The 26,119-nt window shown below is 49.1% G+C and overlaps 1 protein-coding gene and 1 pseudogene across 3 annotated transcripts in view; one reads left to right on the top strand and one right to left on the bottom strand.

The window, feature by feature from the left end:
• Positions 1-810: 810 nt before the first annotated feature.
• Positions 811-5,080, bottom strand: LOC146868959 (interleukin enhancer-binding factor 2 homolog pseudogene; annotated as a pseudogene).
• Positions 5,081-6,327: 1,247 nt separating this feature from the next.
• The window catches only part of SPOUT1 (SPOUT domain containing methyltransferase 1), a 111,252-nt gene continuing 91,460 nt past the window's right edge, over positions 6,328-26,119 (top strand). The window contains exons 1-2 of one of the 3 annotated variants that reach the window (XM_085614041.1): positions 6,328-6,458; positions 21,745-21,784. In XM_085614041.1, the coding sequence (XP_085470167.1) occupies positions 6,435-6,458; positions 21,745-21,784 (64 nt within the window). In that variant the 5' untranslated portion in view covers positions 6,328-6,434. The remainder of the gene's footprint in view (positions 6,459-21,744; positions 21,785-26,119) is intronic. The other 2 variants (XM_085614040.1, XM_085614042.1) reach the window with 2 other exon arrangements.

The following is a 26,119-nucleotide window of genomic DNA, read 5'->3' on the forward strand; positions in this document are numbered from 1 at the left end:
CTCTATGCAACACCACTCCAATCAACTGTACTCTACACAATGCTACACAACTGCACTCCACTTTACGCCACTCCACTCAATGCCACACCACTCTGCTCTACACAATGCAATGCCACGCCACACAACACACTCTACACAACGCCAATCCATACAACCATACCACGCAATGTAATTACAATCCATATAATACTACTCAACTCCACATAATTAAACTCCACCTAATCACACACTGCTCAATACCACATAAATATCCCTCAAATTAATCCACTCTGTACCACACAACAATCCACATAAAAACACTCTACACCATGCCACATAATTCCACTCAACATAATATTACTCTATACCACACTGTTCCATGCCCCACTATTCAAATCCACACAAGTCCATTCGACGGCACATAATTAAAAAACACACATTATTCCACCAACAACACAATTCCACAACACACCACATATATTCAATTTACAACACATAATTCAACATCATACCATACAATTCAACAGCACACCACATAATTAAACTCCACTACATAACACTCCACAGTACAAAATACCATTCATCATAATTAACTCCATTACACACAATCCTTCTCCACATAATTCTAATATACTGAAAAACAGATAATTGCTATACACATAATACCACACAATTCCATGCCACACAATGCCACAACTAATAAATAAAAAAAAAAAGGGTTCACAAATCACATCGGTCAAAATAAAATAATTAAATTCTTGGCTGGTTTTGGTCTAGAATTGTCGTTGAAGCTCTCCTTCGGGATGTGATGAGGTTTTGATTTGGGCGAATGAACACACCACTTCATTCAGTTGTTTCCATGCCCTCGTCCTCCTCCTCTTCAGCTACCTCAGTACCCTCAGCCAAGGTCTCCTCCTCTTCCTCCTCCTCCTCCTCTTCTTTCTTCTCAGCGGGCTTCTCATAAGCCTTTTCAGAAGGAGTAACTATTACGCCATCCCAGGTTGAGATTTCAGTGGCATCGCCTTCTTGCCCCAAGATCTTTCGATAGCCGCCATGTGAAAGTATCCTGACTAGAGTCTGTGCCGTAAAGCAAACCATATCCTGCTGCTCAAGAGTCATAACAGTGTGAACGCGGACGTTTCCACTTTCACAGGGGTCTGTGATTCCAACAGAGCCAGGCAGGAAGAGTCCAGCAGCCAGTATCTGCAGACAGCACCTGAAAGCAATGTTGAGAGCAAGGGGCGTTCTTTGAGGACTGTTCATTACTGCATAGACACCCAGGAGATCAATTAGCCATGGGGTTAGCGGCTCTAACCCAGGGAACCGGTTCCTCAGATCCTTAAGCAATCGGACTAATGCTTTCACTGTAGATTGTGATGCATACTCCTCAAACCAGCGAGCATGCCAGATAGCAGCCAGGGCACTCTGTAACACCTTAATATCCAAGTGAAGATCCCCACCCAGTTTCCGGAGGTTGGGGGGCACTGTGGTGATGAGGACTTTAACAATAGCATCTGCAGAACTGATTGCAAAGTCAGTTTCATTGATCTCCATTAACAACTCTTCTGATGCATCTTGGGCTTTAAGGGTCTCAACTACTTTGTTCCCCAAGGCTGCAACTGCTTCCACGGTAGGCAAGATCTTCAATATAACCACCAAATCTGAAATGTTATGACCAGTCATCATAGTGCACTTCTTGTAGGAGCCAACTTGACAAACTTCTTTTATTTGCACTTCAAAAGTTCCAGGTGCCACAATGAGGTTATCAATTTCATTGTTGATCTTTGTGACCAGGGAAAAGTATAGATGCCTGTTCTGCTGGTGTGGGTGCAAGGTCCTGGTTCCTCTTCAACAATGCATCACTTAACGGGGTCTCATCAGGGGCACTTTTCACATGCAGGAAGGCCATCTCGCACACTTAAAAGTCAAATGGGATGCGTGGAACAAAAGGTCGATACCCGGTAGAAAGGCCATCCCTGGCACCGAAGCGTCCACAAATGCGTCCTCTTTCGCCCCTTATGATTCCTCCATCAACAGAAACTGCAGCTCCGGGAACAATGAATGAAGAAGACTGTGAGAAGGTGGCCTGATATATGCTGTCCACTTTTCTAGTGGGCACCTTGTATCAGTCCAAACAACCCCTTATGGTGATAGGTAAAAGACAACCTTTATTGAAAGCTATCCTAGTGGTAGCTATGGAGAGCAGCCTTCAGGCTAAGTCTTGAAGGAATGTAAAGCAGCTTGTTTTACCAGTCTATAATCTCTTGAATGATCAAATGAAAGGACAACCACACCAGGTATATATTCAAAATATATGTATTTAGGATAAAACACACCCCTCTAGTCTCTTTATGAGACTGGAGTTCGAAGTACTTAGTTTACACGTTAGCAATCATCAGGAATAGCACAAATACACGTTTGGGCCCTAGGGGCGTACCAAACCATATACCAAAAATGTGGTATAATAACCACGACTGGGATAGACACAAGGCCTAGAGCCTGTAGAATCACTGGGACCCCAAGGAACCAACCAAGGTAGTGACACAGGGGACCCATGGGGACTGTATGCAGTGTGTAAACACAACCGCAGGTTCCCGTTAGCTTCTATGGGCAATGTCGCGGTTGGAAATTTAAAGATAAGGAACACTTAGAATCGAGTCAGGACCAAACCCTTTTGGACTCAAGAAGTTGGAGCACCGAAGTACTCGAGTTACTTCACCTAGGGAAGCCGGGTGCATAGGTGTCTTTTGGTGTCGGGTCGCGTCGTCGATTTCAATGGAAGCCTGCCACGAACTGCTGCTGCCGTGAAGAGGAGAAGTGTCTGAAGAGATCCAAGCCTGGATCTAGGATGGAAGGAACCTGAAAGCAGAGGGGACAGAATCTGGGTCACTAGCCAGTGACCGAGGGCAGGATGGACCAATGCCCACAGATGTCGGATGCTTCAGGTGAGTTGATGGGTGTCATGACTCCTCAGCCACGAGGTCCAGGAAGCATTGACGAAGTCCACGAGCCGGATTCGAGCTGTCCCACGAAGTCTATCGAGTGCTGCGGTGTCGGCGACCAGAATGGACCCAACAAGCCTTGGCAACGGCAAGTCACAGGAATTCAGAGAAAGGACTGCGGTGCAGACCAGCAAGGTCTGAGGGACTCACCCAGTGAGGGTAAGTCAGGGCACGTCTGGAGCAACCAGGAAAGCCCAAGTAGAAGAGGAGTTGCCTTCGTGGGGACCTACTAGCCAACGGGCTAGCGATTGCGAAGGAGCCTCGAGCGGTCGCACTTGAAACTGGCCCACGGGTCACTCGTGGAGTGGAGGCCAGCAATCTTCGGTGCAGAAGGTGCTCAAGGCTGGGGCTACTCGGAGCCCAAAGCACAACTTTGAGGAGGACCAGGAAGATAGTGTTGCTGCAAAAGTTCACGGTGTCTAGGGGTCACGGTTCCACGTCACCCACGATAGCCACGGGCCTCAGCTTTGCTGTGGACTCAGGGTAGCCTCGGGGAAGTCTGGAAATCCACCTCTGGTGATGCAAAGACTTCGGCGTCCGGCGGGAGCTTCAGCGATGCAGACCGGTCAGTTGCTTCTTTAGTGCCTGCCAAGCAGGGGAGTCACTCCTTGACCCCAAGGGAGATTTCTTCCGTCTTCTAGTCGAAATAGAAAGTCGAAGGTCCAGAATATATGTTGCAGAGTTTCGTCCAGGGTAATCTAAAGTCGCAAGGACTGGGTTCCCATACTTATACTAAGTTTGGGGGTTGGACATACTCTAAGGCCTCACCTATGGATGGGCTTGGAAAGAGGGGTGGTTACACCCATTTCCTTTGTCCAGTTTCGCGCCAGAGCAGGGGCAGTTAGCCCCTGCAACCGGTTTGAACTGGACTATGCACAGGGACACCAAGTGTGTCCCCAGTGCAGGACTCCAAAGCACCAGAGAGTGCTCCCGCTCAGCCCCAATACACATCTGCCTGTTCGACAGGAAACCTATTTGCCAGGCCTCCCCTGCCGGAGTTTCGGTCAGCAGCAGGAGGCCAGACCCGTGTCTGTGGCAGAGGCATCCATTTTGTGATGCCAGGGCTCAGGAAAGTCCTACCGGGTTAGACCAGTGTGAACATGTCTCTCCCTCTAGAAGGGTGGAATGCTACCCCCGCCGCCAGAACTGGCGGGGGGGGGGTAGAATTCCAAATCGTTTGACACCAAACACAACATGTTTTGATGCAGCCATTCCAAAGTTAGCATTTACCGCGAGGTTATAATGCACTTAAGAGTATATGGTATGGCTGTATCTCAGAACAGCCATAAGGAAGTATTTCCGAAAGCTGCAGAGGGGCTCAGCTCATGGTTGGGCACCCTCTCACACAAAACCAAGCACTCTGCCTTCAGGAAGGTCAAGGCCTGCCATAGGAGTGGCTTATAGGTTTATATGTGTCTGTATATATATGTGGATATAGATAGCCTATACCACTGTAAGGGGTACAAGCACACCCTTTCCCAGGCTGCAGTAGCAGACCTGTGGTGCCAGTTTGGAGTGCTTCCCAGGGGTGGCATAATACATGCTTCAGCCCCTGGTAGGCCTCTGAGGTACCTATGCCCTAGGTACATAGTATATCATATACTAGGGGCTTATAAGGCACTCCAGAATCCAATTGTATATGTACCTAATGTACATGCAAACCATTTTAGAGAGGAAGCAGCTAGGCTGTGGGCCTGATTAGCAGGGCCACAGCCAGACTAAGGTCGAAAAACAGTGAAACACCAGCAAAAAGTGGGGGTACCCAGGTGAAGCAGATCCTACTCTCCTACAAAGACCGCTCAAGACCTGCACACGACCAGGGCCACAACTAACAATTCCAATCCAACCCACATAATTCCACTGCACACCACATACACCCACTCCAATTCATAACATATAGGTAAGAGACATCTACATTTACAGCACCAATAGCTCTAACTCTTTCTTTTTCTTGTAAACACACAGATCTGAAACTTAGCTCCTACTTATTTCTTCTTTTTTGTCAGCAAACAGGTAAAACAATCTACACTGTTCCACATCACACAATTCAACTCCAGACATTTGCAATACGTACCACATAATTTGACACCATACCACATAATACAACTCAACAACACAATGACACAACACACCCAATACATCTAATTCAGTGGAGAAGTGTGGCTCAATGATTAGAGTGGCAGACCCTGATGCAGAGGTCTAGCCCGGGACCAGGGTTCAATTCCCCGCCTCGGCAGGTCTTGGGCTCAAAAATTCCACGGACCTGATAATTCTCACCTCGGTGCCTATTCCAATCATGGAGTCCCACTCTGCAACTCTGGGCAATAGCTTGCTTAATCTCCACAACGCTAAGGATGCCTGGCCTCCACCTTGGGGGTGCCCAGGAGTGGACGCCTCACAGGGAAAGCCAGGATGGGTTCCACAGCGGTATTCGTACAAGCGCCTTGAGACCCTTGTGGGTGAGTAGTGCGCTATACAAGTATAAAATTTTAATTCACAACAGACAATTCCACATCATGCCACAACATTCAACAGCACACCATATAATTAAACTGCACTGCATACCTCTCCACAACACAAAATACAATTCCACATAATTACACTCCATAACACACAATCCCACTCCACATAATTCCAGTACACTCAATACCACATATTTACTATCCATATAAGTCCACAACACACCATACCACATAATTCCGCTAAACAAATTTAATGAAATCCATGCTACACCACACAATCTCATGCCACACAATTACACTATCCAATCCGACACACATAATTCCACTACACAGCACATACATTCCATAGAACATTGGTAAAAGGCATTTCTATTCACAATGCCAATAGCTCTAACTCAAACGAATGGGAGACCGATTGCATTTTCAATGCTTGTTGGATTGGCTGCTGTTTTTTTCCCCAGTAGTAAAGATTGAGAAGCACAATCCTCGCCTCCGGGTCCTTAAGATCTAAAATTCTTGTCAAAGGCTAGAACATGTTCTATTGATCTTCAGGTTGGCAGCTATGCTCTCATAGCTCATGATGTTCATCAGCCTGTCATTTGATGTGCTTTAGTCCCGCCTCCCTCCTAACTACGGCTCGGATTGGTCAGAGCTTCGCAAAAGCGGTTCTTTATTCACTTATCGGATATCAGATGCTGGAGAGAGGGTCTTCGAATGACGCCGAAATAGAACGTGATTTCTGTCGTCGGCAAAGATATTAGGTCACCCGTCTGCTGCGAGCCCAACCCAACATGGCCGCCCAAAAAGCATTTCCTGCTGGGTCTATGAGATTCGCGAGACCAGTCCCATTTACCTAATATAGCCAATAGCACGCCGATAAGCGCTTCAAGGGCGGGCTTATTCTTTAATCTCCAATCAGGTGATCGAGCAGAGTATGTGACCGGAAGTGTACCATCGACAACTAGTCTACACGTGAAAGTGAACGGCAGGCATGGCAACGAGAGGAGAGGGGCAGGTACGGGGGAGTGATGGGCAGGTAGGGGAGGGGGAGGTACAGGAGAGAGGGGCAGAGAGGAGGTGAGGTACATGGAGGGAGGTGGAAGTTGTGAGGATACCTCCAGCAAGGTACTCGGGCAGGTCCTGCTAGGGGAGCTAATCAAGGAACAGGGACGAGGGGCAGCTAGTGGGGAGAGGGGCAATTAATGAGAGAGGAAACCTATCTAATCAATGGAGAGGCGGGACACCTGATTCTGCTAATGGAGAGAGGGGCAACTAGTGGGGTAGAGGGCAGTTAATAGAGTAGAGGAGAAGCTAATAGAGAAAACTAATGTGGGAGATGGGAAATGTTTTACTAATCTGGGACAAGGGCATCTAACCAGGGGGAGAGGCAGCTGGGTTTACTAATGGGCAACTAGAGGAAGAGAGGAGATACATGGAGGGCAGATGAGAATAATCTTCATAAATGGGAGAGGAGACTGATTTTAGGAGACTGATCTTACTAATGGAGGTCAAGAGGACATTAATGCCCCGGTTACTTACCGGTAATCTTCATTACTCCGAGTATAGTCTTCCTCGCCACATGACTAACAAAGTGAGATTCAGCTCTACACCAGAACCCTCCAAAGCAAAAATGTAGCCTCCGATGCCTCCCATCCCTTCCCAATATTGCCGACCCATTACACCCTTGACCTCTATAAGAGGCGGGCCGGCCCAACCCATCAGCCTGAAACTACCTAGCACAAACATGAAGCCGATAGCCAGACAGGGAGGGATGGGAACTCATGTGGCAAGGAAGACTGTACTCGGAGTAATGAAGATTACCGGTAAGTAACCGGGGCATTACCTCCTCGTCAGTCTTCCTCGCCACATGACTAACAAAGTGAGCACATACCAAAGCCAAGCGGCTTCATGGAAACTCACAAGAAAACCAACAGATCTGAATGGGACGCCCACAAAAGAGGGCAAACCCAACAGACAAGAACGAGTAGGAGGACCACCCAAGAGAGAGGCAACCACGAGCAGGAAGAACCAGCCCGGGACAGAAAGACACTGGGAAGGCCAAAAAACCCAGACCCCAGAGACACGCAGTGCCACCCGAAAATCCGCACCAATCGAAAGCCGTAGGAGGACCGAGAAGGCTCGGAACCAGACCGAACGGAGCCAAAAGCAACAGCAAACAGGGCCCAGAACAGAAAGCAGCAAGCCGGGCCAAACCCACCAAGACTGCCCAACGGACAGCCAAAAATGAGAGGGGAGCAAAAGCACCAGAGAGAGGAACTGAATGAACAGAGGACATCCCCACCACAGCGACCCAACAAAAAAAAAAGGCCACAGTAGAAGTAGAGACGCAGTCCGACAAACACAGCAATGCCGCAAGGTTGATCACCACCCGCAAGAGAGCCAAAACCATCAGAGGAACGGGGCAGCGGAACCAGACGCAACCAAACAGACTGGCAAGAGCCGCAAGAACGGAAAGGGGTGCAAAGGAAACAAGCACGCTGACCGAACAACCACAAAAAATTGGGGTCCCCACAGCCACACCCGCAAAGAATAGAAACAGGCGGGACACAGACCCCAATCACACACAGGACCCCCCGGAAGGGATCGCGACACCAAGGAGAGAACCCACGCAGGCACAAGGAAAAATGGACCCAGGAAAGTGCCGGAAACGACACTGAAGAGACCCGGCCACCAAGGGAATCTAACCGGCCAACAGCGAAAAGCGGAAAGCCCATAGGGCCGCCCACGTTCAGAAGGAAGGGAAAAGTAGCGTGGCGGTCTGAGACCGCCCCACACAGGGACCAAGCAACCTGTCCAGGAATGTACCATAAGAAGGAAGCCAGCCGCCGAAGCGAGCACCCAGGCGGCCATACAGCCAGCCAGCCTACAACCAGGACCTGTCCAGCCTAACAATGAAGAACATACAGGAACAGGAGCGCACGGGGAGAAAAAGCGATCGGCAGAAAACACCAAAGGCGAAAAGGACAGAAGGGCAGGGCGAAACGAGCCCGAGCCAAGTCAAGACTCCCAGGAAGACACCATAGCCAACAGGCCCGGGACCCCAAAACCAGGGACAAAAAACGAGGATACAAATCCACACCGGAAGCGCAGGGCCCCGCCAGGGAGATGAGAACCGGGAGTAGCAACAGTCCCCAAGTCAACCACCACAGCAGCAGACGCCAATGGAGATGCACCCAGGCGAGCACCACCAACAGGGCAAAAACCCAGGCCAATCCTAACAAACCCAGAACCCCTGGAAGAAAAAGGACCCCAGGAAAGCGCAAGGCTGGGAGCCCGGACGAGAAGGATGAGGAGCCGACACCGGGGACCCAAAGGAACCAGACGCCCCCAGGAGAACTCCCATCCAGGCACTAAAGAGCCACAAAGCATCTCATGAGAGCCAATGAGAACACGAGCATTCGGGGAGTCACGGCCGGAGCCAAAAGCGACCTAGGCAAGGACAGCACCATTGTGCCAAAAAGTCAACCGGGGCGAACCCAGCAAACACCCCGGATCATGAGGCAGGGGACAAACCTCCCAGAATAGTAACAAATAAGCCCCAGCAAGGCAGGGGAAAACCCCAGAGAAGCCAAGGAATGGAAAACAGAAGCCAGACTGGAAACCTGCCATCAGGGGGACCCAGCACAAATCGGGAACCCAAGCATGCCCCCCCAGGATGGCAAAAGCTGCCAACACTCGGGAAGGGGGTCCCAGAACAGAATGACCCCCGGCCGCACCAGGAGACAGGGCGGGAAGGGAGACACCGGGGCAAGAGAAAGGAACCAAGGAAGGGCCAGAGGCACCGAGACCAACAGGAAGGGGAGGATCCGCAAATGACAGACCGGGGAAACACCGCCAGTCAACAAGACCCAAAACACGTCCCGAGGAAGGCCCCTACCATGGTAGACAACCCCAACCGAAACAGCCGGGGGGCCAAACGAAATCCGATTAACAGGACCTGCCACAAAAGGACCAGCGAGACCGCCAAAACATGACCCTGCAATAAAAGCTCAGAACGCACATCCCAGCAGAGGCGGGCGCTGAACCCCCGGCCCAACCAAGCGGGCACCACCCAAAGGCAGTAGAGCAACCAAAGAGTCACAGCTCCAAGACAAGGAGCAGGGGAGCCCAATAACCGACAACCGGAGCAACCTGGCAGAGGGCAGGACCCAAGGAACCGTGCCATCCAGGACGAGAGGAGAGCTAACAGAAAGGACTACAACAAAGCCCCGACCCCCAGGAGGCGAGGAGAAGCATGGCGACAGCAGGAAGCCGTCAGGAGGGGGTGCAGGAGCCGCCAGCTGAGACAGGGAGCAGGAGGAGGAGGAAGCGGCAAGCCGCGGCCCTGGACAAGACAGGGCTCCCTTGCATAACTTCTGAAACAGACGAGAGCAGGTGTTGTCAGGGTGGAATGGCCATAGGCTATCAGACACGCCACAGCCCCCGGAAACCCCCGGAGGACGTCCAACAAGGAAACGACCGGGACAGACCCCGCACAACAATGGAGAGCAGGCGGGAACAGGAGTCCACAGGACGCAAGAACCGCAGGCCCAAAACCTGGAAGGGATGAAGGAAAAAGGGACAACGCAGCAAAAAATGAAGTCGTGGCCCCGCAACACCCAAACAGTCGAAGCATTGACCACCACCAGCACGTACATGAAAGGCAATCAAAGATGCCCCCTTACAAAGAGCGTAGTACCACAAAGCGAACCAGTAAAGGGCAAGTCTACCCAAGAGCAACTTGGCGCTGAACAGACGCCTACAGTCACCCAACACAATGGCACTCCTTATCACGACCCCAGAAGGACGAAAGGTCGAGTGGACCCGCAGGGAGTAGAACCAGTGACCAAGAGGTCAAACACAGGTGCCCGCAGTGGACGCAACAGACCACTAAGCCACCAGCACAATGGAACCCAACAACGCACCCCCAGAACAAAGAAAGAGTGAGAAGGGTCCAATGTAGCGAATATTGAAATGTCCAACCGTGGACAAACAAATCAATAAAGCCTACATATTCAATCGGGGAAACAGAAACATTGAAACACCAGGAATGGAACACTTAACCCCGCGAGTAAGAGACTAAGATCCTAATCATTAGGCCACAGGGACTCTCCATGAAATGCATGTTGCCAGTGGACATACGGCATCCCGATGCCGCTGCACAAACCGATGAGGCAACCACTGCCCGTGAACACCAAGATGTAGAAACACGCAACTGTAGGAGCAAGAGTCAGCACTCACCCAAGGGAAAACCTAGACCAATTGAATCAAAAGAGAGGCAAGAAAAGCAATTAGGAACACACAACTGCCAGGTATATACCAATAAACACCATCCCCAGAGTACAGAGTACACGTCGTCCGAACCGGGACAGACAGGTGCCAACCCAACCTGCTCCCCCACACTACCACATCCAACATATACTCCTGTAATGATACATTGATTCGAAGGCCAATGAATACAAAAAAAAAAGTAAACGAAAATGAGAGTGGATAGCCTAGAAGCACGGGAAGAAGAGCGGTGAACCGAGACACGAACTGGCAACCCCAGCCCCTGGGACGACCGCACTAGCCATAAGGCTATCTACCAGCTCCTGCACAGCGCACAGAAGCAGGCCAAAACACGTAGGAACAAAAGGGGAAACTCAAAACCCGCAGAGTGGGAAAAATAACCCCACACCCCCCAAGAGAGGAGTAAGGTAAACACAGACACACGGCAATGACCGGAGTCGGAAACCCCACCAGGACACACACAATAACCAGCAAAAGGTGAGCCCGATGTACTGCAGAAAACGAGAGCCCCCAATAGAACATGCGCAGTCCCCCGACACAAGTAAATCAGGGAAAAAGACACGCAACGCAAGTCTCGAATCAACTGGGAACACCGGCGGCCACAAGCATGAATGTGAAAACTCCACAACACCCAAAGCATAGTCGATGACCATAGGAACAGGAGAATACGATACACGGCAACCCCTGGGACTGGGACCCACCGAGGCAACGGTAGCAGCCCACAACAGAAAACCAGGCCAGGAAGGTAAGCCCCCCTGCAGAGCCCGCCCGCGCAGCCAGAGCCTGCAGAAGCCGGGCAGAAACGCCCCAAGGCGTGTGGGTGGCAGGAACCACAAACAGCCCATCGAAGCCACAGGGAAGGATGCGAGTGACATGCAACGAGACAGAAACGCGAGCCCATAACACAGGTGATTTGCCCACAGTGTCGAGACAAGAGCGGGACACGAACCCCGACCGCAATTTCCACAGCCAGCAGTTCCAGTCACTAGGCTTACAACCCCAAAATTGAAACTCGTTCTGTTTGCGCTGCAGCCTATGGAGCCGGCTCAGTGGAAGGCGACTGTACGCCACTTATGAGCCCGGGGCGGAATGCAGCACACGCCGCAGCCCCGTAACCCAGCTGTGGGACAACAAGCTCCACGGCAGGGGTCCATTTGCTTGATCCTCGAAAAACCGCCCAAATACTCCCTGTCCCATGGTGGGTTAATGAGCACCGCCCAGCAGGGCTGCCTGAGCTCGGGGACGCAGCGTGTGCACGAGTGAAACAGCAAGTTTACCAACAACACAACGCCACCCGGGTCTTAATAGAATGCGCGTTAACTGATGCAAAGAATGCTCAATTCCCCCGTGTGGAGGTCCCATGCCATGTAAAACTCGGCACACAGGTCCGCAGCCGTCCCGGGGACCGAAGCCACCCTGAAAAAGCCCGCCGGGCTGTGAGACAGCAGAGACCCAACCGCAAAGCCTGCTATAGCAGGGCAGAAAGCAATAAGGGGGATAAAAGGAAACCCCAGGTGCCCGCAACCACCAGAGCCCGCTAGAGCAGGGCGTCAAAAACCAAAGTGCAACGCGGGGGCCAGAAGGTGTGGGAAGCAGTGCCCGAGCCCGCTCGAGCAGGGCCTCCACACCAGGGCCCTGGGACCTGCTGAAGCAGGACCTCGGCCCAACTTACCTGATTGAAAAGGCTCTGGAGAATCTGCAGCGCAGAACAAAAAAAACAGGTTGATGGGTTGGGCCGGCCTGCCTCTTATAGAGGTCCTGGGTGTAATGGGTCGGCCATATTGGGGAGGCATGGGAGGCTGACTTTTTGCTTTGGAGGGTTCTGGTGTGGAGCTGAAGCTCACTTTGTTAGTCATGTGGCGAGGAAGACTGACGGGGATGTAATGAGTGAGAGAACACTGATCCTGCTAATATGGGGCGACAGGAAATGAATGAGTGAAAGAACACTGATCTTACTAATGGGGGAGAGGACATTAATGAGGGAGAGGAGACTGATCCTACTAAAGGGGGGCAAGAGGACATTAATGAGGGAAAGAAGACTGATCTTACTAATGGGGGAGAGGACATTAATGAGGGAGAGGAGACTTATCTTACTAATAGGGGGCGAGAGGACATTAACGGGGGAGAGGAGACTGATCTTACTAATGGGGAGAGGACATTAATGAGGGAGAGGAGACTGATTTTACTAATGGGGAGAGGACATTAATGAGGGAGAGAAGACTGATCTTACTAATGGGGGGTGAGAGGACATTGAGGGAGAGGAGACTGATCTTACTAATAGTGGAGAGAGGACATTAATGAGGGAGAGAAGACTGATTTTACTAATGGGGAGAGGACATTAATGAGGGAGAGAAGACTGATCTTACTAATGGGGGGTGAGAGGACATTGAGGGAGAGGAGACTGATCTTACTAATAGTGGAGAGAGGACATTAATGAGGGAGAGAAGACTGATCTTACTAATGGGGAGAGAGGACACTAATGGGGGAGAGAAAACTGATCTTACTAATGGGGAAGAGAGGACAATAATGAGGGAGAGGAGACCGATCTTACTATTGGGGTGCGAGAGTACATTAATGAGGGAGAGAAGACTGATCTTACTAATGGGGAGAGAGGACACTAATGGGGGAGAGAAGACTGATCTTACTAATGGGGGGAGAGGACATTAAAGAGGGAGAGGAGACTGATCTTACTAATGGGGAGAGGACATTATTGGGGGAGAAGAGACTGATCTTACTAATGGGGGAGAGAGGACATTAATGAGGGAGAGGAGACTGATCTTAATAAATGGGTGGAGAGAGGACATTAATGAGGGAGAGGAGACTGATCTTACTAATGGGGAGAGGACATTAATGGGTGAGAAGAGACTGATCTTACTAATGGGGAGAGGACATTAATGAGGGAGAGGAGACTGATCTTACTAATGAGGGGAAAGGACATTAAAGAAGGGGAGAGGAGACTGATCTTACTAATGGTAAGAGAGAACATTAATGAGGAGACAAGACTTATCTTACTAATGGGGAGAGAGGACATTACTGGGGAGAGAAGACTGATCTTACTAATGGGGAGAGAGAGGACATTAATGAGGGAGAGGACACTTATCTTACTAATGGGGGAGATAGGACATTATTAGGGGAGAGGAGACCGATCTTACTAATGGGGGAGAGGACGTTAATGGGGGAGAGGAGACTGATCTTACTAATGGGGGAGAGGGGACATTAATGACGGAGAGGAGACTGATCTTACTAATGGGGGAGAGGACATGAATGAGGAAGCGGAGACTGATCTTACTAATGGGGAGAGAGAGGACATTAATGGGGGAGAGGAGACATCTTTCTAATGCTGGGAGAGAGGACATTAATGAGGGAGAGGAGACTGATCTTAATAACGGGGAGAGAGAGGACATTACTGGGGAGAGGAGACTGGTCTTACTAATGGGGGAGAGAGGACATTAATGGGGAGAGGAGACTCATCTTACTAATGGGGGAGAGGACATTAATGAGGGAGAGGAGACTGATCTTACTAATGGGGGAGAGAGAACATTAATGAGGGAGAGGAGACTGATCTTACTAATGGGGAGAGGACATTAATGAGGGAGAGGAGACTGATTTTACTAATGGGGGCGAGAGGACATTGAGGGAGAGGAGACTGATCTTACTAATAGGGGAGAGAGGACATTAATGAGGGAGAGAAGACTGATCTTACTAATGGGGGAGAGATGACACTAATGGGGGAGAGGAGACTGATCTTAATGAATGGGAGAGGAGACTGATCTTATCAATGGGGAGAGATGACATTAATGAGGGAGAAGAGACTGATCGTACTAATGGGGGAGAGAGGACATTAATGAGGGAGAGGAGACTGATCTTAATAAATGGGTGGAGAGAGGACATTAATGAGGGAGAGGAGACTGATCTTACTAATGGGAAGAGGACATTAATGGGGGAGAAGAGACTGGTCTTACTAATGGGGAGAGGACATTAATGAGGGAGAGGAGACTGATCTTACTAATGCGGGAGAGAGGACATTAATGGGGAGAGGAGACTGATCTTACTAATGGGGGGAGAGGACATTAATGAGGGAGAGGAGACTGATCTTACTAATGGGGAGAGGACATTAATGAGGGAGAGGAGACTGATCTTACTATTGGGGGGCGAGAGGCCATTGAGGGAGAGGAGACTGATCTTACTAATGGGGGGCGAGAGACCATTAATGAGGGAGAGGAGACTGATCTTACTAATGGGGGTGAGAGGACGTTGAGGGAGAGGAGACTGATCTTACTAATGGGGGGCGAGAGGACATTCAGGGAAAGGAGACTGATCTTACTAATAGGGGAGCGAGGACATTAATGAGGGAGAGAAGACTGATCTTACTAATGGGGAGAGAGGACACTAATGGGGGAGAGAAGACTGATCTTACTAATGGGGAAGAGAGGACCATAATGAGGGAGAGGAGACCGATCTTACTATTGGGGGGCGAGAGTACGTTAATGAGGGAGAGAAGACTGATATTACTAATGGGGGTAGAGGACATTAAAGAGGGAGAGGAGACTGATCTTATTAATGGGGAGAGGACATTAATGGGGGAGAAGAGACTGATCTTACTAATGGGGGAGAGAGGACATTAATGAGGGAGAGGAGACTGATCTTAATAAATGGGTGGAGAGAGGACATTAATGAGGGAGAGGAGACTGATCTTACTAATGGGGAGAGGACATTAATGGGGGAGAAGAGACTGATCTTACTAATGGGGAGAGGACATTAATGAGGGAGAGGAGACTGATCTTACTAATGAGGGAAAAGGACATTAAAGAAGGGGAGAGGAGACTGATCTTACTAATGGTAAGAGAGAACATGAATGGGGGAGACAAGACTTATCTTACTAATGGGGAGAGAGAGGACATTAATGGGGGAGAGAGAGAACATTAATGAGGGAGAGGACACTTATCTTACTAATGGGGGAGATAGGACATTATTAGGGGAGAGGAGACCGATCTTACTAATGGGGGAGAGCACGTTAATGGGGGAGAGGAGACTGATCTTACTAATGGGGGAGAGGGGACATTAATGACGGAGAGGAGACTGATCTTACTAATGGGGGAGAGGACATAAATGAGGAAGAGGAGACTGATCTTACTAATGGGAAGAGGACATTAATGGGGGAGAAGAGACTGATCTTACTAATGGGGGAGAGAGAACATTAATGAGGGAGAGGAGACTGATCTTACTAATGGGGAGAGAGGACATTAATGGGGGAGAGGAGACATCTTTCTAATGCTGGGAGAGAGGACATTAATGAGGGAGAGGAGACTGATCTTAATAATGGGGAGAGAGAGGACATTACTGGGGAGAGGAGACTGGTCTTACTAATGGGGGAGAGAGGACATTAATGGGGAGAGGAGACTCATCTTACTAATGGGGGAGAGGACATTAATGAGGGAGAGGAGACTGATCTTACTAATGGGGGAGAGAGAACATTAATGAGGGAGAGGAGACTGATCTTACTAATGGGGAGAGGACATTAATGAGGGAGAGGAGACTGATTTTACTAATGGGGGGCGAGAGGACATTGAGGGAGAGGAGACTGATCTTACTAATAGGGGAGAGAGGACACTAATGGGGGAGAGGAGACTGATCTTAATGAATGGGAGAGGAGACTGATCTTATCAATGGGGAGAGATGACATTAATGAGAGAGAAGAGACTGATCTTACTAATGGGGGGGAGAGAGGACATTAATGAGGGAGAGGAGACTGATCTTAATAAATGGGCGAAGAGAGGACATTAATGAGGGAGAGGAGACTGATCTTACTAATGGGAAGAGGACATTAATGGGGGAGAAGAGACTGATCTTACTAATGGGGGAGAGAGAACATTAATGAGGGAGAGGAGACTGATCTTACTAATGGGGAGAGGACATTACTGGGGAGAGGAGACTGATCTTACTAATGGGGGGGGCGAGAGGACATTGAGGGAGAGGAGACTGATCTTACTAATGGGGGAGATAAGACTGATCTTACCAATGGGGGAGAGATGACACTAATGGGGGAGAGGAGACTGATCTTAATGAATGGGAGAGGAGACTGATCTTATCAATGGGGAGAGATGACATTAATGAGGGAGAGGAGACTGATCTTACTAATGGGAGAGAGAGGACAATAATGAGGGAGAGGTAACTGATCATCTTATTAATGGCGGGCGAGAGGACATTAATGAGTGAGAGAAGACCGATCTTACTATTGGGGACGAGAGTACATTAATGAGGGAGAGGAGACTGATCTTAATGAATGGGAGAGGAGACTGATCTTACTAATGGGGAGAGGTGACATTAATGAGGGAGAGGAGACTGATCTTACTTATGGGGGAGAGGACATAAATGAGGAAGAGGAGACTGATCTTACTAATGGGGAGAGAGGACATTAATGGGGGAGAGGAGACATCTTTCTAATGCTGGGAGAGAGGACATTAATGAGGGAGAGGAGACTGATCTTAATAATGGGGAGAGAGAGGACATTACTGGGGAGAGGAGACTGATCTTACTAATGTGGGAGAGAGGACATTAATGGGGAGAGGATACTGATCTTACTAATTGGGGGGCGAGAGGACATTGAGGGAGAGGAGACTGATCTTACTAATGGGGGAGATAAGACTGATCTTACCAATGGGGGAGAGATGACACTAATGGGGGAGAAGAGACTGATCTTAATGAATGGGAGAGGAGACTGATCTTATCAATGGGGAGAGATGACATTAATGAGGGAGAGGAGACTGATCTTACTAATGGGAGAGAGAGGACAATAATGAGGGAGAGGTAACTCATCATCTTATTAATGGGGGGCGAGAGGACATTAATGAGTGAGAGAAGACCGATCTTACTATTGGGGGACGAGAGTACATTAATGAGGGAGAGGAGACTGATCTTACTAATGGGGGAGAGGACGTTAATGGGGGAGAGGAGACTGATCTTACTAATGGGGGAGAGTTGACATTAATGAGGGAGAGGAGGCTGATCTTACTTATGGGGGAGAGGACATACATGAGGAAGAGGAGACTGATCTTACTAATGGGGAGAGGTGACATTAATGAGGGAGAGGAGACTGATCTTACTTATGGGGGAGAGGACATAAATGAGGAAGAGGAGACTGATCTTACTAATGGGGAGAGAGGACATTAATGGGGGAGAGGAGACATCTTTCTAATGCTGGGAGAGAGGACATTAATGAGGGAGAGGAGACTGATCTTAATAATGGGGAGAGAGAGGACATTACTGGGGAGAGGAGACTGATCTTACTAATGTGGGAGAGAGGACATTAATGGGGAGAGGATACTGATCTTACTAATTGGGGGGCGAGAGGACATTGAGGGAGAGGAGACTGATCTTACTAATGGGGGAGATAAGACTGATCTTACCAATGGGGGAGAGATGACACTAATGGGGGAGAAGAGACTGATCTTAATGAATGGGAGAGGAGACTGATCTTATCAATGGGGAGAGATGACATTAATGAGGGAGAGGAGACTGATCTTACTAATGGGAGAGAGAGGACAATAATGAGGGAGAGGTAACTCATCATCTTATTAATGGGGGGCGAGAGGACATTAATGAGTGAGAGAAGTCCGATCTTACTATTGGGGGACGAGAGTACATTAATGAGGGAGAGGAGACTGATCTTACTAATGGGGGAGAGGACGTTAATGGGGGAGAGGAGACTGATCTTACTAATGGGGGAGAGGTGACATTAATGAGGGAGAGGAGACTGATCTTACTTATGGGGGAGAGGACATACATGAGGAAGAGGAGACTGATCTTACTAATGGGGAGAGAGAGGACATTAATGGGGGAGAGGAGACATCTTATAATGCTGGGAGAGAGGACATTAATGAGGGAGAGGAGACTGATCTTAATAATGGGGAGAGAGAGGACATTAATGAGGGAGAGGAGACTGATCTTACTAATGGGGAGAGGACATAAATGAGGAAGAGGAGACTGATCTTACTAATGGGGAGAGAGAGGACATTAATGGTGGAGAGGAGACTGATCTTACTAATGGGGAGAGAGAGGACATTAATGAGGGAGAGGAGACTGATCTTACTAATGGGGGAGAGGGGATATTAATGAGGGAGAGGAGACTGATCTTACTAATGGGGGAGAGGACATAAATGAGGAAGAGGAGACTGATCTTACTAATGGGGAGAGAGAGGACATTAATGGGGGAGAGGAGACCTCTTTCTAATGCTGGGAGAGAGGACATTAATGAGGGAGAGGAGACTGATCTTATTAAATGAGCGAGGATGTTAAAGGGGGGAGAGGAGACTGATATCGCTATTGGGGAGAGAGCACAGTAATGGAGGAGAGGAGGCTGATCGTACTAATGGGGAGATAGAACATTAATGGGGAGACGAGACTGATCTTACCAATGGGGGAGAGAGGACATTAATGAGGAAGAGGAGACGGATCTTATTAATGGGGAGAGGAGACTGATCTTACTAATGGGGGGGAGAGGACATTAATGAGGGAAAGGAGACTGATCTTACTAATGGAGAGAGGACATTAATGAGGGAGAGGAGACTGATCTTACTAATGGGGGGAGTGGACATTAATGAGGGACAGGAGACTGATATTACTAATGGGGGAGAGGACATTAATGAGGGAGAGGAGACTGATCTTACTAATGGGGGGGTGTGAGGACATTGAGGGAGAGGAGACTGATCTTACTAGTAGGGGGCGAGAGGACATTGAGGGAGAGGAGACTGATCTTACTAATGGGGGAGAGAGGACATTAATGAGGAAGAGGAGACTGATCTTACTAATGGGGGAGAGGACATTAATGAGGGAGAGGAGACTGATCTTACTAATGGGGTGAGAGAACATTAATGGGGGAGAGGAGACTGATCTTACTAATGGGGTGAGAGAACATTAATGGGGGAGAGGAGACTGATCTTACTAATGGGGTGAGAGAACATTAATGGGGGAGAGGAGACTGATCTTACTAAAATGGGAGAGAGGACATTAATGAGGAAGAGGAGACTGATCTTACTAAAATGGGAGAGAGGACATTAATGAGGAAGAGGAGACTGATCTTACTAATGGGGAGAGAGAACATTAATGGGGGAGAGGAGACTGATCTTACTAATGGGGAGAGAGGACGAGAAGTGTTAAGTTCTGTACCACTGCCAGTGGTGATGGCACAGCCTGAAGAAGTGAATGGATTCTGTGCATCAGTTAGAAGTGATGGTGCAAGCCACAGGTGCATGTGGCACTAGTGAAGTGAAGCGAGTAGTGGTTAATGAGTAATCCTGGGAAAAAGTGTAATTAGATTTAATAAAATGAGGAAGCGTGAGGCGCGGTGCAGTGGAAGGGAGAGGAGGGAGGGTTTCTAGGCCCTAGGGCCCAACAGGAAATTCACATACGGAAGACCCCCTAGCCTCTCTGCCTTCATCTGTACCCCAAGATGCAGAGAGGGCCACTTGACCTGCTGTGGGCCTAGAGGCCCAAGGGGGCGCTCGGGTTGGCTGATGGATGGTGCATCGGGCATTAGGGAAACCTTTGCGATTGTAAGTGTGGGCATCATCTCAGTGGAAAGGAGGTGGAGGGCAGGTGAAGGAGGGTTTACAGGCTCTACGGTCCAACAGTAAAGTCACCTGTGGAAGCCCCTCCTTAGTCTTTATTCCTTCATCTCAACACCAAGGAGGCAGGGATGGCAGAGAGGGGCATTTGACCCGCTGTATGCCTATGGGTCCATGGGAGGAGGGGCACCGATCGATGGATGGTGCATTGGGTAGTACTGCGACCTTTGAGATTAGAAGTGTGGGGAGTGGTTCAGTGGAAGGGAGACGGAGGAGATCTAAGCTTTAAGGGCCCAACAGTAAAGTCACCTATTGAAGCCATCCTTAGCCTCTCTGCCTTGAGATGGACACCAAGCTGTAGTGTATCCCTATAGGCTCATGGAGGGGGCTCGCGTTGGCAGGCGGATGGTGCATCGAGCAGTAGGGCAGCCTTTGAGATTGCAGGGGTAACTGCAGGTTAAGCTGTAAACTCAAGATGCAGTCTGCCTTTTTGGGGTACAGACCGCAGCAACAAATGCAGATTGAGCGAACAGGGTCATGTCACTTATCTACCCAGGTCCACAGCCCACATTACGCACATGGATGAACGAGTGGTAAAGATAGCAGCAGGTTTGCTCTCAGAGCTTATCATACATGACAGGTGTGCACAGCTGTTCAGTGCTCACCTTAAAGCTCTATTTGACGTGTCCAGAGTTTCAATCAATGCCTTGTAGTCTAATCCCCGCAGGCCACTTTTAAGTCATTGATGCCAGCCATAGATGGGTGAGGTAGTGGAGGTGGATCAGTTAATGGGGGATAGGGGTGTAGAAGCGAATGTAGGAAGGGGTAGGAGCCAGGGCTTAGTAAAGAAGAGTGGGTAATGGAGGTGGTAGGGCAGGTCATGGAAGAAGATGGGGGTTCCAACAGAGAATGTAATGAATGTTGTTGGGAGGCCAGGAAGCGGAGGGGCGGATGATGGGACTCGAGGGGAGTGGGAATTCATGACAGTGCAGATAATAGAATGGAGGGAGCAAGGCAGGCAGGTGAGGGATGATGGATGTGGAAAGGTGATGCTCTGAGGGCCCCAGTGGCTTGGAGGGGAAAGGAGTAAAGGAGTAAATGATAAAGACAGCAGAGCAGGGACTAACTTAGGGAAACAGGCTGGGTAGGGGACAGGCTGCTGGACAGAACAGAACATAGGAGCGATTAATGAGAAAATAATCAGGACACTGCACATGTGAGAGTTAAAAAGGCCTTCCATTTCTCAGGTCAGATACTCATCTTAAATCCACCCCTCGGATGTGGTGGTATTACGAGTACTTGTCAGACCCAGTGCTCTGACCCATGTTCATTCCCGAATCCAGTCTCTTTTGGACCAGATGCCCCAAGACCCACATCCTTCTGAAATTATACCTGCCTCCTTGTACTGAACCCTCTGGTCTGATACTGCCACCTACTTTCTCTTTTCAGGGTGACCAGAAGACCAATTGGCGGGCCCTTACGCAGCAAAGTAAGTACGGATTTTGTTTAGACCATGTACCGTGAGCAATTCTCAGTAACTGCTAGGGCTCCTTTGTACAACCAGAGACTGACTGCTGATGAAACCAGTGGCCGAAGTGCATAAAAAAAAGTATGGGAACGGTGATGCTGTGCGCAAAGGGGGCGGGGTAAGTAAGCGTGTGAGGTGGTATCAAGGTCGTGGCAAAAAAAAAAAAATATTCTGAAGCTTTCTTCAGTCTTTCACCTTTAGGTAACTACATATTAACTAAGACACAGCTTAAATGAAAAATAAATGCGAGTTAATCAGTAGGAAATGCAATAGCGTACATTATGAAACCTCTGTTGGTTAATATACTGCAGAGGTCTGTATGGTTAACCAGAGAGCCACAGAATTGAACCCTGGTTGCTGCAGTGAACAATAACGACCTGTCTGTCACAGAAAGTACTGTGAATCTATGTCATTATTTTAAATTTCCATTACACACAGTATAAGATAGGCTGCTACAAAATGTGCAAAAATGTTTAAGATAAAAAGTGCTTCCAAAATATAGATTTGAGCAACACACAAATTGTACCTCATGCATTTTTTTTTATAACGGACCGTTAAAAGCACACACTTCACAGCTCAGCTGGGATCTCTCTTGCAATCCCTCTCAAAAGAATCAATCTGTGTTATCAGGAAGGGTCAAGTGATTCCTTCAATTAAAGCCAATACTTCTTCCAAGTGCCCTTTACATTTGGAGATTGACCAATTGCGCACATTTGCATTTCTTTCAGGGTAGCAGGCATCTTGGCAGGAAGGCTTGTTTAGCTTTCGGCCCCTCCCTCCATGTCACAGCACAAGAGACTCTCTGCCTTGCACTTCAACTGAAGCATTTCAGCTCTCGGAAATAACCGTCCCAGGAGGGTTCTCTTTTCACAGAAAGTAGGGAGCTGTTTTTCCTAAATTGAAAAAGTATGGGCATGCCGTACCCCTCTGATCCCGCCCACTTCAACCACTAGATGACACTCATTAGTGTGGTACATGTGCTGCCGCTCAATACTGCTGGCAGCACATCTTCAGATCGGGGTCTGATATCTGGTTGTGTTGAACGCCCCTATTTAATGTGTTGTGTTGGTCTATGGGAGTGAAAATGAATAAATAAATTGCATTAACAAAATCTGAGTGGCAGTATATTATTCCCTGTGACCTCGGTCTATGAGCCACACACGTCGCCCTAAGGTTAAGTAAGGTTACTAGGAAAAAAAAATAATAATTTGAAACATCTGCTATCTTTCCTTGCAAGATTTAAAAACTCTTCAGCAATGCCACATACAGTGCAGCTGGTTTGTTAGTAAACAGTAAAAACCTTAGCAGAGCGGTGCAGATCTGTGTGGTGAGTTAATCTGTCAAGCTACAAACATTTAAACCCATTTCCATTGGCCCTGTCCATGCATCGGGACGGACAATGCCTGACTGTGGGTGTTCATGAAGGCCATGCCTGACTTCTGCCTTGGAAATAAGACTTGTGCTGGCCTGATAAGTGGGATAGCGTCCTGGCTGCGGGGTCTCCTGAGGGCTTAGAGTGTGAGATAGCTGACTGGCTGCTGAGTTCTGAGCAAGGAATGGGTGCAATGTCCATTGCTCACCTGTAAGGCCCATGCAGGTGTATATCTAAATCAGTGACACATCTCTTATGCAGTGCACCAGAACAAGCACCATTGCAGGGAACAACACTTTATGAAAGAAGCAACACTGCAGAACCAGTGGGCACGATCGAACACTATAATAGTTTATTTTTAGTTGAAATGGCCTGGACTTGTTTCACAGACCCGCAAACGTTGCGGTGATGAGTGTAAAGTCACTGGGTACATGAAGAATAAACAAGGGTGAGTTGTACTTGATACTGACCGAGGCATGGAAAGCAGGTGTGGTGTGTCTGAAAGCTCGGTTCCCTCTTAAGAGCAACCTGTTTCTGTCTGTCATCCAGGACAATGGATCCATGTCAATGACTTCTGGAGTTGTCTGCCAGTGTTGGGCTAGGTCACATGATGCCTTCTGCCCTATCCAAACCCTCGCTTTTCTTGTTAGTGATGGAGCTTAATTAGTCCCTGACTCCCTTGTAACAGTTGCACCTGTGCTGGCTGAGATGACCTGCCCCAGCAATAGTTGTGTCCTGTGTTGGTCCAAAGCTGCCCACTAGAAATGTGTCTACTTCCGATGAGCTGTATCCTAACATTCCCATTCCCTGATATACCTCTCACTTGCCTGTGCTGAGCTGGTTCGTAAAGTGCTCAGTATTAAGGCTGTGTTGCCTGCCTGCGCTGAGCTGGATTTTAGGTCTCTCCTTCTAATCTGCCCTGCCTGCGTTGAGCTGGATTTCAGGTCTCTCCTTCTTCTAATCTGCCCTGCCTGTGTTAAGGTGGATTTCAGATCCCTGCTGCTTTTTGTAAACTGCCCTATCAGCGTTTATCTGATTTCAGGTCCCTAATGCTTCTTGTAATCTGCCCTGCGTACGTTGAACAGGATTTCAGGTCTCTCTTGCTTCTTCTAATCTGCCCTGTCTGTGTTTATCTGGATTTCAGGTCCCTCCTACTTCTTCTAATCTGCCCCGCCTGCGCTGAGCTGGATTTCAGGTCCCTTCTGCTTCTAATCTGCGTTGAGCTGGATTGCAGGTCCCTCCTGCTTCTTCTAATCTGCCCTGCTTGTATTGAGCTGGATTGCAGGTCCCTCCTGCTTCCTCTAATCTGCCCTGCTTGCCTTTAGCTGGATTTCAGGTCCCTCCTGCTTCTTCTAATCTGCCCTGCTTGCATTGAGCTGGATTGCAGGTCCCTCTTGCTTCTTCTAATCTGCCCTGCCTGTGTTTAGTTGGATTTCAGGTCCCTCCTTCTTTTTGTAATCTGCCCTATCTGCGTTGAGGTGATTTCAGGTCCCTGCTGCTTCTTGTAATCTGCCCTGCGTACGTTGAGCTGGATTGCAGGTCCCTCCTGCTTCCTCTAATCTGCCCTGCTTGCCTTTAGCTGGATTTCAGGTCCCTCCTGCTTCTTCTAATCTGCCCTGCTTGCATTGAGCTGGATTGCAGGTCCCTCCTGCTTCTTCTAATCTGCCCTGCCTGCGTTGAGCTGGATTTCAGGTCCCTTCTGCTTTTTTTATTCATCTACGCTACTTGCATTGAGCTGGATTGCAGGTCCCCCCTGCTTCTTCTAATCTGCCGTGCCTGTGTTTAGTTGGATTTCAGGTCCCTCCTGCTTTTTCTAATCTGCCTTCCCTGCGTTGAGCTGGATTTCAGGTCTCTCCTGCTTCTAATCGGCCCTGCCTGAGTTGAGCTGGATTTCAGGCCCCTCCTGCTTCTTGTAATCTGCCCTGCTTGCATTGAGCTGGATTGCAGGTCCCTCTTGCTTCTTCTAATCTGCCCTGCCTGTGTTTAGTTGGATTTCAGGTCCCTCCTTTTTGTAATCTGCCCTATCTGCGTTGAGGTGATTTCAGGTCCCTGCTGCTTCTTGTAATCTGCCCTGCGTACGTTGAGCTGGATTGCAGGTCCCTCCTGCTTCCTCTAATCTGCCCTGCTTGCCTTTAGCTGGATTTCAGGTCCCTCCTGCTTCTTCTAATCTGCCCTGCTTGCATTGAGCTGGATTGCAGGTCCCTCCTGCTTCTTCTAATCTGCCCTGCCTGCGTTGAGCTGGATTTCAGGTCCCTTCTGCTTTTTTTATTCATCTACGCTACTTGCATTGAGCTGGATTGCAGGTCCCCCCTGCTTCTTCTAATCTGCCGTGCCTGTGTTTAGTTGGATTTCAGGTCCCTCCTGCTTTTTCTAATCTGCCTTCCCTGCGTTGAGCTGGATTTCAGGTCTCTCCTGCTTCTAATCGGCCCTGCCTGAGTTGAGCTGGATTTCAGGTCCCTCCTGCTTCTTGTAATCTGCCCTGCCTGCGTTGAGCTGATTTCAGGTCCCTCCTGCTTCTTGTAATCTGCCATCCGTACGTTGAGCTGGATTTCAGGTCTCTCTTGCTTCTTCTAATCTGCCCTGTCTGTGTTTAGCTGGATTTCGGGTCTCTCCTTCTAATCTGCCCTGCCTGCGTTGAGCTGAATTTCAGGTCTCTCCTTCTAATCTGCTCTGCCTGCGTTGAGCCGGATTGCAGGTCCCTCCTTCTAATCTGCTCTGCCTGCGTTGAGCTGGATTTCAGGTCCTGCCTGCTTCTTCTAATCTGCCCTGCCTGCGTTGAGCCGTACCTCAGGTCTCTTTCTTTTTCTAATCAGACCTGCCTGCTTTGAGCTGGATTTCAAGTCCCTCCTGCTTCTTGTAATCTGCCCTGCCGGCGTTGGACTAGTTTACAGTCTATCCCTTTCCTTCCTGCATTGGCCACTGGA

The sequence above is a fragment of the Triturus cristatus genome, chromosome 1_2 (genome assembly GCF_964204655.1).
Source record: "Triturus cristatus chromosome 1_2, aTriCri1.1, whole genome shotgun sequence".
Lineage (NCBI taxonomy): Eukaryota > Metazoa > Chordata > Amphibia > Caudata > Salamandridae > Triturus > Triturus cristatus.